Here is a 12,454-nt window from a genome sequence, read left to right on the forward strand (position 1 = left end):
CGTCTTGAGTAAAGGGCAGGGTATATTTTTGCTGCACAGGAGTAAATAAAAAATTAATTATATTACAAGGATCTCAAAGCAAACCCCCATGTCACTTTACTATATGGGGGATGTGTGCTCTGATTGAGGGTCCCTTCCAACTCAGCATATTCAGTGAGTCCATAAAACCTCAATTATTTTTTTCTGTGGGACTGGTACAATTTATCTCTTGCTGTACTTCTGCTTCCCACATTCTGTGAGCACAGAGGAGCAGCAGCCATGCTGCGGAAGTGCCTTTTTTGCAGGCATAGCTGAGCAATGGGAGTATCTTAAGAAGAGTATGGGTACCTTGTAATGGAGCCCCAGGCATTATTATCACAGTTCTTTTGCAGAAAATAATAAAAGCAGCAGTGAGGAATGGACGCTCGGAAGTGCTAGGCAAGACTTTTTCAACTCTACATTCTGCTGCAACAAGACCTGTGCAGATTATAAATTAAATTGAAGTGTTGCTTTTGACTTCTCTAATGTGGTTCACAAGCCACCCATACAGTGACCAACTTCATTTTTTCTTCTTTGTTTTCTTGAGAAGAGCAGAACGTTTTTCAGTCTTTTATCCACCTCCATTCTTTAATGTTAAATATTGCTGAGGTTTAAGACTTACCTGAGCAGCAGTCGTGCTCACACTCCTGCTCTTGGTTTGCTGTTCATAGCCCTTCTGGGGTCAATTTCATTTGCCTTGGGATATTTTTTGGCACTCTGAATTTTGTTTTTTCATTATCTTCATGAAAGTCAGGTCCTGTTTGACCAGTGTGATCTCCTGTAAACAGGTTACTATGGATTAGGAAAAGGCTGTAGATGTAGTCAACCTAGACTTTAGTAAAGCTTTTGTTTCCCACAGCAAAGGGGAAAGCTGGCAGCCTGTGGCTTGGTCAGGTCCAGAGATTGGAGCTGAATAGAATTAAATCCAACTGGCAACCTGTCACAAGTGGTTCCTCATGGGACTACTACTGGGAGTAGTCCTGCTTAATATCTTTACTGATGATCTTAATGAGGGGATTGAGTGCACCCTAGATTTGCAGATGATGACAAAGTGGGAGGAAGCGTTGATCTGCCTGAGGGTAGGAAGGCCCTACAGAGGGATCTGGGCAGGCTGGATCAATGGGCTGAGGCCAATTGTATGCGCTTCAACAGGACCAAGTGTTGAGTCCTGCACTTCGATCACAACAGCCCCATGCATCACTACAGGCTTGGGGTAGACTGGCTGGAAAGTTGTGTAGTGGAAAAGAATCTGGGGGTTTTAGTGGACAGCTGGCTGAACATGAGCCAGCAGTATGTCCAGGTGGCCAAGGCGGCCAATGGCATCCTGGCTTGTACCAGAAGCGGTGCAGCCAGCAGGAGCAGGGAAGTGATCGCTCCCATGTACTCAGCACTGGTGAGGCTGCATCTCAAGTGCTGTGTTCAGTTTTGGGCCCCTCACTACAAGAAAGACATTGAGGCTCTGGAACATGAAAAGGGCAAGAAAGCTGTAAGGGGTCTGGAGCACAAGTCTGATGGGGAGCGGCTGAGGGAATTGGGGTTGTTCAGTCCAGAGAAGAGAAGCTCAGGGCAGACCTTATCTCTCTCTACAAAAACCTGAGACTGTGGTAAGGTAGGGGTCAGCCTCTTCTCTCAGGTCACAGTATTAGGATAAGAGGGAATGGCCTCAAGTTTCACCAAGGGAGGATCAGGTTGGATATTAGGAAAAATTTCCTCTCAGCAAGAGCGGTGCTGCAGTGGCACAGGCTGCCCGGGGAGGTGGTGGAGTCACCGTCCCTGGTTGTGTTCAAGAAGCGTGTGGTTAGTGGGCACGGTGGGGATGGGCTGAAGGTAGGACTAGATGATCTTACAGGAATCTTCCGACCTTAACCATTCTAAGATTCTACCTGCAACAAGGAGTCGTCGTTACGGCTTGAGAACGACACGGATCCCCTCACCTCCCCGCAGGACCCGGCACGGCGCTGCCCCCGGCGGCTTCCCGCTGCTGCCCGGGCAGTGGCGGCAGGTGCGGGGCTCCCTTCTGCCGCCATGCCGCACCCCGGGCGGGGCCGCGCCGCCGCGGCGGGGCCGCAGGATCTGGTCGGGCGCCATCGGCGCGGGTTGCGTCAGACGAGGCGCTCCACCGGGTCGGCGCGCCGCTCGCCCGACCGCGCACCGCAAGATGTTGCGGGCAGCCCCGCGCCTGTTGCGGACCATCTGCACGAGCTCCGCGGTGAGCGGGGCGCTGAACGTCGGCGGACGGGGCCGGGCCGAGCCGAGCCGAGGCGGGCGGGGGTCGGGGATGATGCGCGTCCTCGCTGCCGGGGGGGAATTGCATGGCGCGTACGGGCGCGGGAGGGCGAGAGGTTTCGGGAGCCACCGGAGCAGCATCCTGCCCGGCCCGCGGTCATCAGATGGGCGCCGCAGGGATGCGGCTGGAAGGAGCCGGTCGGCCCCGGGCCCGGCCTGGCGGGGGCCTGTGGATGCCATCGTCCCCCGGGTCTGGAGCTGCTCCTGAGCCCGTCTTGCTCTGCCTCACGGCCTAAGTGCCTCCGCGGCCCTTGCCCCAGGTTTTTGCAGTTCCGAGCGCTTGTTCCGAGCTGTTCTCTTCCATATATAGACCATACAAGTGCCTTAAAGTGCCCTGCCCGATCGACATTGTCCAGATGCTTGGGTCTGGCAAGCGGAGGCTGGGAGAAGGCTTCTGCTTTCCTAAAGAGTGCTGTGTGTTTTGTGCTTGCTCGGTTTAGTGCAAGGAAGTCATCCTAAGGGCTTTGCATGGAAAGGTCACAATGAAGAGATCGAACACAAAATACAGTCAGTGGGGCCAACAGATAAGAATGAATAACTGCTGTGAGCCCACAGATGTGTAATGAGAGGGAGGGAGACCCTACGCTTGGATTCTATTTGGAGGCACTGGAATTTAGCACAAATCCTGATGCAGCACTGCTTTTCAAAGGAGGCACAATTTTAAATTCATCTTTGAAAAGATGCAGCGTATCAAAATATTTACTAGCTTCACTATATCCCTGTGGAGAATAAATAAAATATTGCAGTATTCTTGGTAGCTTCACAGTCAGAGTAGCAGTTCTTAAACGTTCACCTTCAATAAATTTGATTAGAAATTGACAAGTCATTACATGTAAGACCTGTGTATATGCCCACGTATGAGAGGCAGCAACAGAAAATGATTTTTAACTATGAAATAAATATTCATATCAGCAAAAGTTTTGTAGCATTAGAAAGGAAAGAAGAACGTGTAACTCTTAGACTTGATTCCCTTGTTAGGAAGAACAGTTTGACAGAATATCACAGAATCACAGAATGGCCAGGGTTGGAAGGGACCTCAAGGATCATGAATCTCCAATCACCCTGCCACATGCAGGGCCACCAGCCTCCTCATTTAATGCTAGACCAGGCTGCCCAGGGCCCCATCCAATCTGGCCTTGAACACCTCCAGGGACGGGGCATCCACAGCCTCTCTGGGCAGCCTGTTCCAGCACCTCGCCATTCGCTCTGTAAAGAATTTCCCCTTGACGTCCAACCTAAATCTCCCCTCCCTCAACTTAAAACCATTTCCCCTCATCCTGCTGTTATCTACTCTTTCAAAGAGTTGAGAATAGTCACTAGTGTTTGTTTGGCTGCTTCCCTATGCAGTGTTGAATTCAAAACCAACAGAATTATGGTAGAGTGAGCAGCAGCTTATCTTTTGGGAGTACTGTCATATAAACCTCATTATCCTGTGATTATTGAACTAACAAGAAAAAGACCAGATCTTTCCAAACCGTCTGGGCTCCATTGTTTCCCATAAGTAGGAATTGGGCATCCTTGCAGAAATAAAGCAAGAAGTGCACTGTGATTATACGTGACCATTAATTTTCTCATGAAAAGAAGTGTCTGTTGATTAATGTCATATATCCACAATGAGCCAGGCAACTGCAAACAACATCCGATGTAACTCCTAACATCGCTGACAGAAAGTGATAAGTTTGTTCTTTGGATGTACTGGTGATAATGCTCTGGTACCTATCCATCACTTTGTTCAATAGCATTGTCTCGGTGTTCTTTAAAGACTCCTTTCTACAGCTTTATGGTGAATGGTACTGGTAGTATCCTGCCCCAAACATGCCATTTCCATAAGAAAGAAAACACCAAACTATTTTTTATTTCGGTGTAATTTTGTACTACTTTCCATTTTAATTGGGTGTTTTGTTCATACTTAATTCTTCAAAAAAGATTTCCCACTTTCACTGGTCTAACTCATCTTAGGTAGAAATGCTTGAGGAGAGTTTCTGAAGTAAGATAGGAGCTGGCTCTTAGACTTTCTGCAGTAAATCAATTGTCATTTTTCAAATAAGACAAAAAATGAAGGACTGAATTTGTGGTCTGAACTTGCAAGTCCTTCCACATATGGGATTTCTTCCACTGAACCCAACAGATTTGTGAGTTTGGCTCCTGATTTCTGCTGATGACAGAGCATGTGTTAAGGTGAGACAAGGTACTAATAACAATCACACAATGCACACATACCATTTGTTGGAGAGTAACTGAAGAATCAACAATTGCAAGACCCATTCTGCAGTTGAATTCAGTCTCCATCTGAGTAACTTTCTATGCACATGAGACAGCAGAGTTGGCTTCTTGACAGGCTGATCTTTTTGTGCAGTGCCATTAAGAAACTGAACGTTCTGAGCCCATCTACAATCTTAACTCCCCAGTCCTTCATAGAACATACTTTGTTTACTTTCTTTACTTCTCACTATTTGTTGACTTAGCTCCACAGTTAATGTGAATTAAGCTAGTATAACTTACTTAACGTAGGGAAAATATATTAATTTACAGCAACTCATGATTTGGAACTGGAACTGGAACACAGTTCCATGTAATATGATAGCCAGTCTTCTTCACGGAGAAACATGAGCTAAGAGTTAAGATTAGGATTATGCTATATGTAACACTTTGTGAATAAGTGGAAAGAAAGTAGCTCTTAAAGTGGTGATAAATTTGGACTGTAAATTTCAAAGAAGATTGCCAAGTATCAAAAAAGCAATAGAGTACAGCAGCAAGAACTTGAAAAATAATTTAAAATGGAGGTTGGATAAATCTGTAAAAGCAATTGTATTACATGATCGCTTGTGATGGCTTTAGGACTGGATTTTAACTAAGCAGAGCACTTTCAGTCTTGTGTTCTTACTGAGAGGTTAACAGAAGGACGAGAGTAGAAGTAACTCATATCTGGACTATCTTCAATATTTCTTCATTGTACTGGTTGGGCTCCCACTCTAAATTGGCTCTGTACAGAGATCAAAGGATTTCCTACCATGCCAAGCATGTTCAGTGAGCCAGCACATTTATCTTTCCCCATTTATTTCCTCTGGGATACTTAAAATAATTAAACAATTAGGAAAATCTGATGACTGATTTTGATAAGGCAGCAGTGTTTCTGTAAAAGTAAAAATATTGGTCATAAAACATTGGTTATACAATCTACTTCTATTCACTGAGCCTTTCTAGATTAAATTCACAACAGGGACTTGTCTTTACTAATGTCATGGAGATAGTGGATGTATTTTAGGCATAACTAGCAACAGTGCAACATTGGTTAGGAGCACCAGTATCACTGATCTCATAAAGGATTTCTACCATCCAGCCGTAAAAATCTAATCTTGCACCAGCCCAAGTTATGTTCATCTTTGCAATTATTTAGTACTACTTTGATTGCAAGCAAGCTGATTAATGCTGTAATACAGAGAAGTTTGGCCATGCAGCTTCATTCTGATGGAAAATACTGCCTTTGGACAAATAGTTATTGCCTACTGCTTTATATAAAAATGGTATGCATAAAATAACAAGCTTGCTTCAGTGTTCCTGTAGTGGAACCTTCTATTTTGTAATGTTCTTTCTCTGAGGCCATCTGCAGAACTAAAACAGCTTGCAAACATCAAGATTCATCCATAGTATTTCAACTGTGAAATGAATTGTGATGAAATGGACTGTGGTTTTGAGTAATCTGTTTCTCAGGACATTTGTTATATGATCTGATGGGCAGTCCAGACCATTTAGCATCCAGTCAATAACCTGCTTTGTCAAGGTATTCTCATGTCCCATCCTCCATAAGAAAGGGAAGAGAGGAAGGAGAAGAAAAACGTGTGTCAACATACAGCACAAATACCAGTGGTTAAAATATTCATTACAGTGCTTTGATTCAGAGAATCATGAATCTCCAACCCCCCTGCCACATACAGGGCCACCAACCTCCCCATTTACTACTAGACCAGGCTGCTTAGGGCCCCATCCAATCTGGCTTTGAACACTTCCAGGGATTGGGCATCCACAACCTTTCTGGGCAGCCTGTTAAAGCACCTCATCACTCTCATAGTAAAGAATTTCCCCCTGACATCCAACCTAAATCCTCCTTCCCTCAAGTTAAAGCCATTTCCCCTTGTCCTGCTGTTATCTACCCTTTCAAAATGTTGATGAAGAGTTGATAGTTGATTTCTATTTATCCTTCTGAGCTTGTGGCATCCAGTGAGTCATTCAGGAAAAAATGGCAGTCGAAGTCCATTTGGGAAAGATGAAAGTTAGGATGAAGGTGAGGATGTGGATTTATATTCCACCTTTTGTTCTGGGGCCTCCCAAGAAGTCTGAGTCTTTAATGGTCTGAGTCTAGGAGAAGTTTCTGTCCAATGCAGCTTTGGGGAAGACAAGCTTTTTTGTTTATTTTATATGAACCTTTCCTTCCTAGCCAGGTCCGTTTGTTTTTTAAGGGTTGAAAAATGCAAAGGCAGCTCTTGCTTGAAATTAGAAGCAAACACAGAAGGCTGGGAAAGTCCACCAAGGGCACTGAGTATTTAGCAGTGTTCCCTTGTAGGAAGATCAAATGAATGATCACTACCTTTAACTTGGTAGAAACAATATGAGCTTGTCTCCTTTGTGTATCCATGTTAACCACAAATTATATGCCACAATTTAATTAGAGGGATTTAGAGGGCATGCTCCAGGCACCAATGTTATGCCAAGAGAAAATGTTTTTAATGTTTTCAAAAATATTGTTTCATTTCATGTCATATCTTATGGCCAGGAGTAAGATAATGGAGCCTGTTATACCTCGTGTAGCAAGCAGTGAGTCTGTCTAATGAAAATTATGGGAAACCAATATACATAAATACTGATACTTTATGCTCAGTGTTGTCTCACAGAACTACACATTGCCTATTGCTTATCTAAAAAACTGATTGCTTTTCCCTCAAATGAAAAAAGGTTATTTCACTTTCAATTAAAAATAATGCTGAAAGAGCAAAAGAGAAACATAAGCAGCAACATAAATACTTTATATCCTGTAACATGGTTTGTTTTAATTCTTTTGATCAGGCATACCAGCATAAGCTAAAGCTAGCCCTTATAGGTCAAAGCATTTTTGGACAAGAGGTTTATAACAAGCTGAGGAAAGAAGGCCATAAAGTTGTGGGAGTTTTTACAGTGCCTGACAAGAATGGACAAGCTGATCCTTTGGGTAAGTGCATTTAATCTAAATGCTGACATTACAGGTATATATAACAAACTTGCCTTGCTGTGAGATGTCTCTATGGGAGTGACTTGCATATATTGCCCTTGATACATTGGGTTCAGCACAAGGACTATGCTTAAATGAATACACAAGTCCCAGAGCTGGTTTAACTTTGTTAATTAGTGAGTATTTAAAAATTGTTTCTAGCCATGCAGGGCCATATGCTATGATATTTTCTTTTTAAATAAATTAATCTGGGTACCTTATTTGAATGTCTACCTAGAAGTACCATCCTGAACTAGATCTGTACCTTAATAATAATCAAAATATGTAAAAGTAGGTTTGAGGAACAGTCCAATAGTCTTGATAGCTCCTGACTTAACAGGATGTATTAGCAAATAGCTGCTGAGCCTGCACACAAGCACAAATGTCTGTCACCTGTTCCATGTTGCTGTCTGGGACACTCAAGGCTTGGAGCCAAGACTGTTTATTCTTGGCTTTCTGCTCTTTCTGACAAGCTTGTATGCAGCAGTATATCTGCAGAACCTATTTCTCTTCCATTTAGACTAAGGAAAACTCACTGGAAAGAGTAGAAGAGGCTTTGCTCTTCTTTTTTACATTGCCAAGATTTTGCAAACTTTCTAAGCAGTTGCTGTAGAGATATTCAAAATTGAACTCATACAGCAGAAAATAGCGTGGTGAAGAAGCTGCTTTGAAGTCATTATCTGAATTGTAATTTTCTCTTATTTTTCAGTGCCACAAAAATGGTGAGTTAATAGGATTAACAAGTGCCAGAAAAGAACTTACCTTTATGAATTAACAGAAATTAAAACTACATTCCATGAGTTGTCTCAAATGTCTCTTTTTTTTTTCTGTTCAGGTCCTTACATGTTTTTATAGAATGAGGGAAGAATCAAACATAGATTCTTCTTACTTTGTCTGTGGCACTCCTAACAGCTCTCAAGTTTGTTGCATTCTGTGATCTCATTGAAAGAATTAATCATACACTGGAAAAATTATAGGAGATATGTATTGGTTTAGAAAAAGACAATGTGTCTGTCCAGCTCTGGAAGCATACTGTAACAGTTGGTTGCATTATACAAACTATTATTATACAGTTTTTAGACTAGCAGATGTAACTCAACAAATCTTCAGCTGATTTCCATCATGACCATTTTAATTGAGCTGTAGAATGTTTGTTGCTTTCCTAAGACTTCTTTTTTTTTTTTTTACTTTCTGATGATCCAAACAACTTAAGTTGCAAGTGAAATTTTCTAATGTTTCTATATCCTCAGCCAGCTATGATTTTTATTTCTAAAAGCAATTCCAGTGCATGCTAGCTTCCAATGCACTGTATGGAATGATACTTCATTAAGTTTTTACTAATAAATATTAATAATTAATAATAAATAATAATAATAATTTAATAATAAATATAATTATTAAATTGACTCAAAATTCAATTCCAGAAATGAAAAAGAGGAAGGAAATCCAAAGAGTGTTTAGAAATAGGAGTTAAGTTAATTTTCTGTATTCCCTTTTCTTCCTATTACAGATTCAGCTCACAGCTTAGAGTTTGACTCTACCATCTTTTCTATGATGGTTTGTTAAGCAGATGTTCAGTGGAGTTTATCAAACATCTGAAGATTCTGTCTGCAATAATGCAGTTGCTTTTTCTCACCCTTGAGCTAAATTCTTGGTATAGCTATGTCTCTCACAGATAAATGGGAGCATATCCAGAAAGCATCAGTAAACAGAATATTGAAGAAATGACTGAAGGCTGCTAGCATCTGTAATTATTTGAGCCACATGGTAAATTGCTGCTGACACAAGCACATAATTGTAATCACATACAAATGTGAAAGGTAAAATTAAGCTCTGCCAGACAAGTTGCAGGCAAATGTAATGACCAGATAAGAAATGAAGTGTCATTATTTAATATTCAATGACATTCATCATTCTTACTAACCAAGCTATGAGAGTGAAATTAAAGTTGAGAATGGTCCAAGCTATAGGAATGAGAGTCAATGACATAATTAATCAAATTTATCCAAGTGTAAAGTTTTATTTAAACAGCATACAGAACAGTACAATGGGCTATCTGTAATACATTTCGTGATCTGGATTGTTGTACAAAACTTATTTCAGCTTGAATTTTTAACACAAAATGTGAATTAAAGAAAAATATATTTTTGTCCCTCAGCACTGGCAGCAGAGAAGGACGGCACTCCTGTTTTTAAATTTCCCAGATGGAGAGCCAAAGGCAAGCCTATCCAGGAAGTAATTGCAGCCTACAAATCAGTTGGAGCAGAGCTAAATGTCCTTCCATTCTGTACACAGTTCATCCCTATGGATGTCATTGACTGCCCAAAACATGGCTCAATTATTTACCATCCATCCATCCTACCACGCCACCGAGGAGCTTCGGCAATCAACTGGTAAGCTTTTGCCTGTTAGGATGTTGGGCCAAATCCATTATTTATGTAAACATTTGATACAGTTCTGTTGCCTTGCAACTGCTCTGAAACAATTCCTCCAAAGCAGCTGAGTATTTGGATCATAGACTACACTTCATACCAGAGACTCAACATTATTTCCACCACAGGTGCAGCTGTTATTCCTGGAAGATCAGTGATGTGGTCTGTGCATTTATGTATTTTATTCACATTGGTAAATCAGCAATATGTAGTTTCCATAGGCAGGATGGTACCCTTGCAGCTAGCCCCCCTCAAACAATACGTAACTGTCACAACAGGGCTTCAAGCAGAGTCTAGGACTTCGCAGAAAGGAAAGAAAGAGATGAAAGAATCCATAAGAAGAAAAACTTCTATCATCCTGTGCAATGCACAAGACTAGATTGAAAATGTTACTGTGAAAGAACTAAACTACAGTAATGAGCACAGTGGACTCTGATGTAGCATTCCTATGTCAAAAGAAATGTCCTTGTCATTATGTTTAAATTCAAAGAGAAATTTCCTAAACATATATATATATATATATATATAAAGATTCTTACAGACATCATGATGATTATCTAAAATTTTAATGCTGTAAATTCAAAGCAAAAGCATATTTTGTTTTTTGAATAACGACCCACAAAAAAAAACTAAGCTGAAGTACTTGAAAAGAGTACTTGAACAGAGAATAAAGGAGACCATTAGAGATGCAAGGGAATCCTTCGGAAAGTGGCATTCCTGTCCAAAGAAGTAAAATAAGAAAAAGCACCAGCTCTGTAAAAGATATAAAGGGCCAGCTTTTAAGGCACAAAATTGAATAGCAACCATTTTCTCAAATGTGCTAACGGTGGGAGGTATGTAGAGTTATATAGGTGTTTGATATAAAAAGGTGCTAAGCAAAAAGAATGACATAAGACAGGAGTCTTATATTGGTATTCCAGGTGAAGGAGCTTACAGTGTTACTACAGTACATAGATGAGTAAATTAAGATCCAGAAAACAGGAGGTAAAATTTGAAGTTAAAAAAACATAAGGTAATGATACATAAGAGGAAAAAAAGCTGACTATGTGTAAGCAGCAAAATCTAAGTTGTTGTTCAGAAAAGAGACCATGGGAAGGATCTTAGTACGTGAAGGAAGTAGAAATACCTCAGAAAAATCTTGGTATAGACCAACTTCCACATGATGGCAGATAAGTCTAGAAGTTTTCAAAGTGGAAAACAGATCACTGGGAAGGAAATATGCAGTGTAAAAATCCATGAAAGACATGGGAAGATGAATAAGGAGTGATTGCTCATTCTTTCTTAATCAAAGTAAGGAAGCAGTCAACGAAGAGATCAGATGGTAGGATTTGAATAAAGTACTTTTTCTCCTTGCAGTCAGTTATTAACCTGTGGAACTGTTCATCTAGAGAGAGAGGCCAAGAAAGAAGTTTTCTTGGAGAAAGGGTTCATTAAGACCTGTTCCACTGGAAGGTGTAGATACAGACATACCAGTTGTCTTTCAGTAAGTTCCTGAGGTAAAGATTTCCAGAATCAGGGATGTATCCCAGTGGACTATCACTAAGTCTTGCCCTGTTTTGCATATTCATTCTGTAAGCATCTGCTTTTGGCCTTTGCAGATAAAGACTGTTGACCTAAGACCTTTTAACTATGCTAGAATTTAACTTTAGTTTGGCCTTTACTGTTACTCATGTGTTTCAGCCTTGCACCCCTTGCTCTTGTTACAGTTTATTCCATCTGTTGTGGAATACAGCCCACAAGCTGTAGCAGACCCTTTTCCCACACAAACACCATGACTGAGAAAACCAGTGGGAATGAGGCATGTCTAAGAGGAATCCATTACAGGCAAAGTTTCTGAGCCTCTGAGGATTCCTCACTCCATCCTTTACAGCCTCTTCCAGCTGCTGCCACTTTGTAATCAGCAGCCATCTGCATAGGGAGCTTGGAGATGGTGCACAGAGGAAGGAGTTCTCAGGAGTTCTCATCCTGTTGTCTGCTTAGCATCAGAGATGTTTTTCCACAGTACTTTCTTCTCTGCCAGAGCAATGCTGAGGACATGCATTAGGGCAATCATTCTGTATTTCCAAATAATATAAAACAGATGAGACGCTGCTTCAATGTGTGGAGGATCTGTTATCTGTTTCACTTTTATTTGAACTGGTAACTCCCCCAGCTGTCGTCAGAGTTTGCCCCTCTTTCTGCACAAATGAATGCTTTTAATAATGTAGTTTTCAGTGTTCATATAGTGAATTTTCAAATATATAAGTCAGATTTCAGATGTTCCTCTCACAACGTGGGCTGCCAAAGGAATATTTATGTATGCCATATGTCTTCCAAAAATGGTATTGATGTTTGCACACAGACACTTCTGGCTGCTCCCTTAAGCACTTTGACTTTCCATCATTCTGAAGTACCTGCATCTCCAAGGCAGAAGTGGAAAATCTATCTGGCTGGATTTCCCTTCAAATTCAGAAACAAATCCTGAGCTGATGTAAAT

General features: G+C 41.3%; 1 protein-coding gene across 2 annotated transcripts in view; it reads left to right on the forward strand.

Annotated features, from left to right (window-relative positions):
• The first annotated feature begins 2,051 nt into the window (after positions 1-2,051).
• ALDH1L2 (aldehyde dehydrogenase 1 family member L2) overlaps positions 2,052-12,454 on the forward strand; it is a 36,590-nt gene continuing 26,187 nt past the window's right edge. For both annotated transcript variants that reach the window (XM_031600034.2, XM_031600033.2), the window contains exons 1-3: positions 2,052-2,227; positions 7,366-7,507; positions 9,705-9,939. In XM_031600034.2, coding sequence (XP_031455894.1) covers positions 2,177-2,227; positions 7,366-7,507; positions 9,705-9,939 — 428 coding nt within the window. In that variant the 5' untranslated portion in view covers positions 2,052-2,176. The remainder of the gene's footprint in view (positions 2,228-7,365; positions 7,508-9,704; positions 9,940-12,454) is intronic.

Source organism: Phasianus colchicus, chromosome 1, assembly GCF_987193195.1.
Source record: "Phasianus colchicus chromosome 1, bPhaCol1.hap1.1, whole genome shotgun sequence".
Lineage (NCBI taxonomy): Eukaryota > Metazoa > Chordata > Aves > Galliformes > Phasianidae > Phasianus > Phasianus colchicus.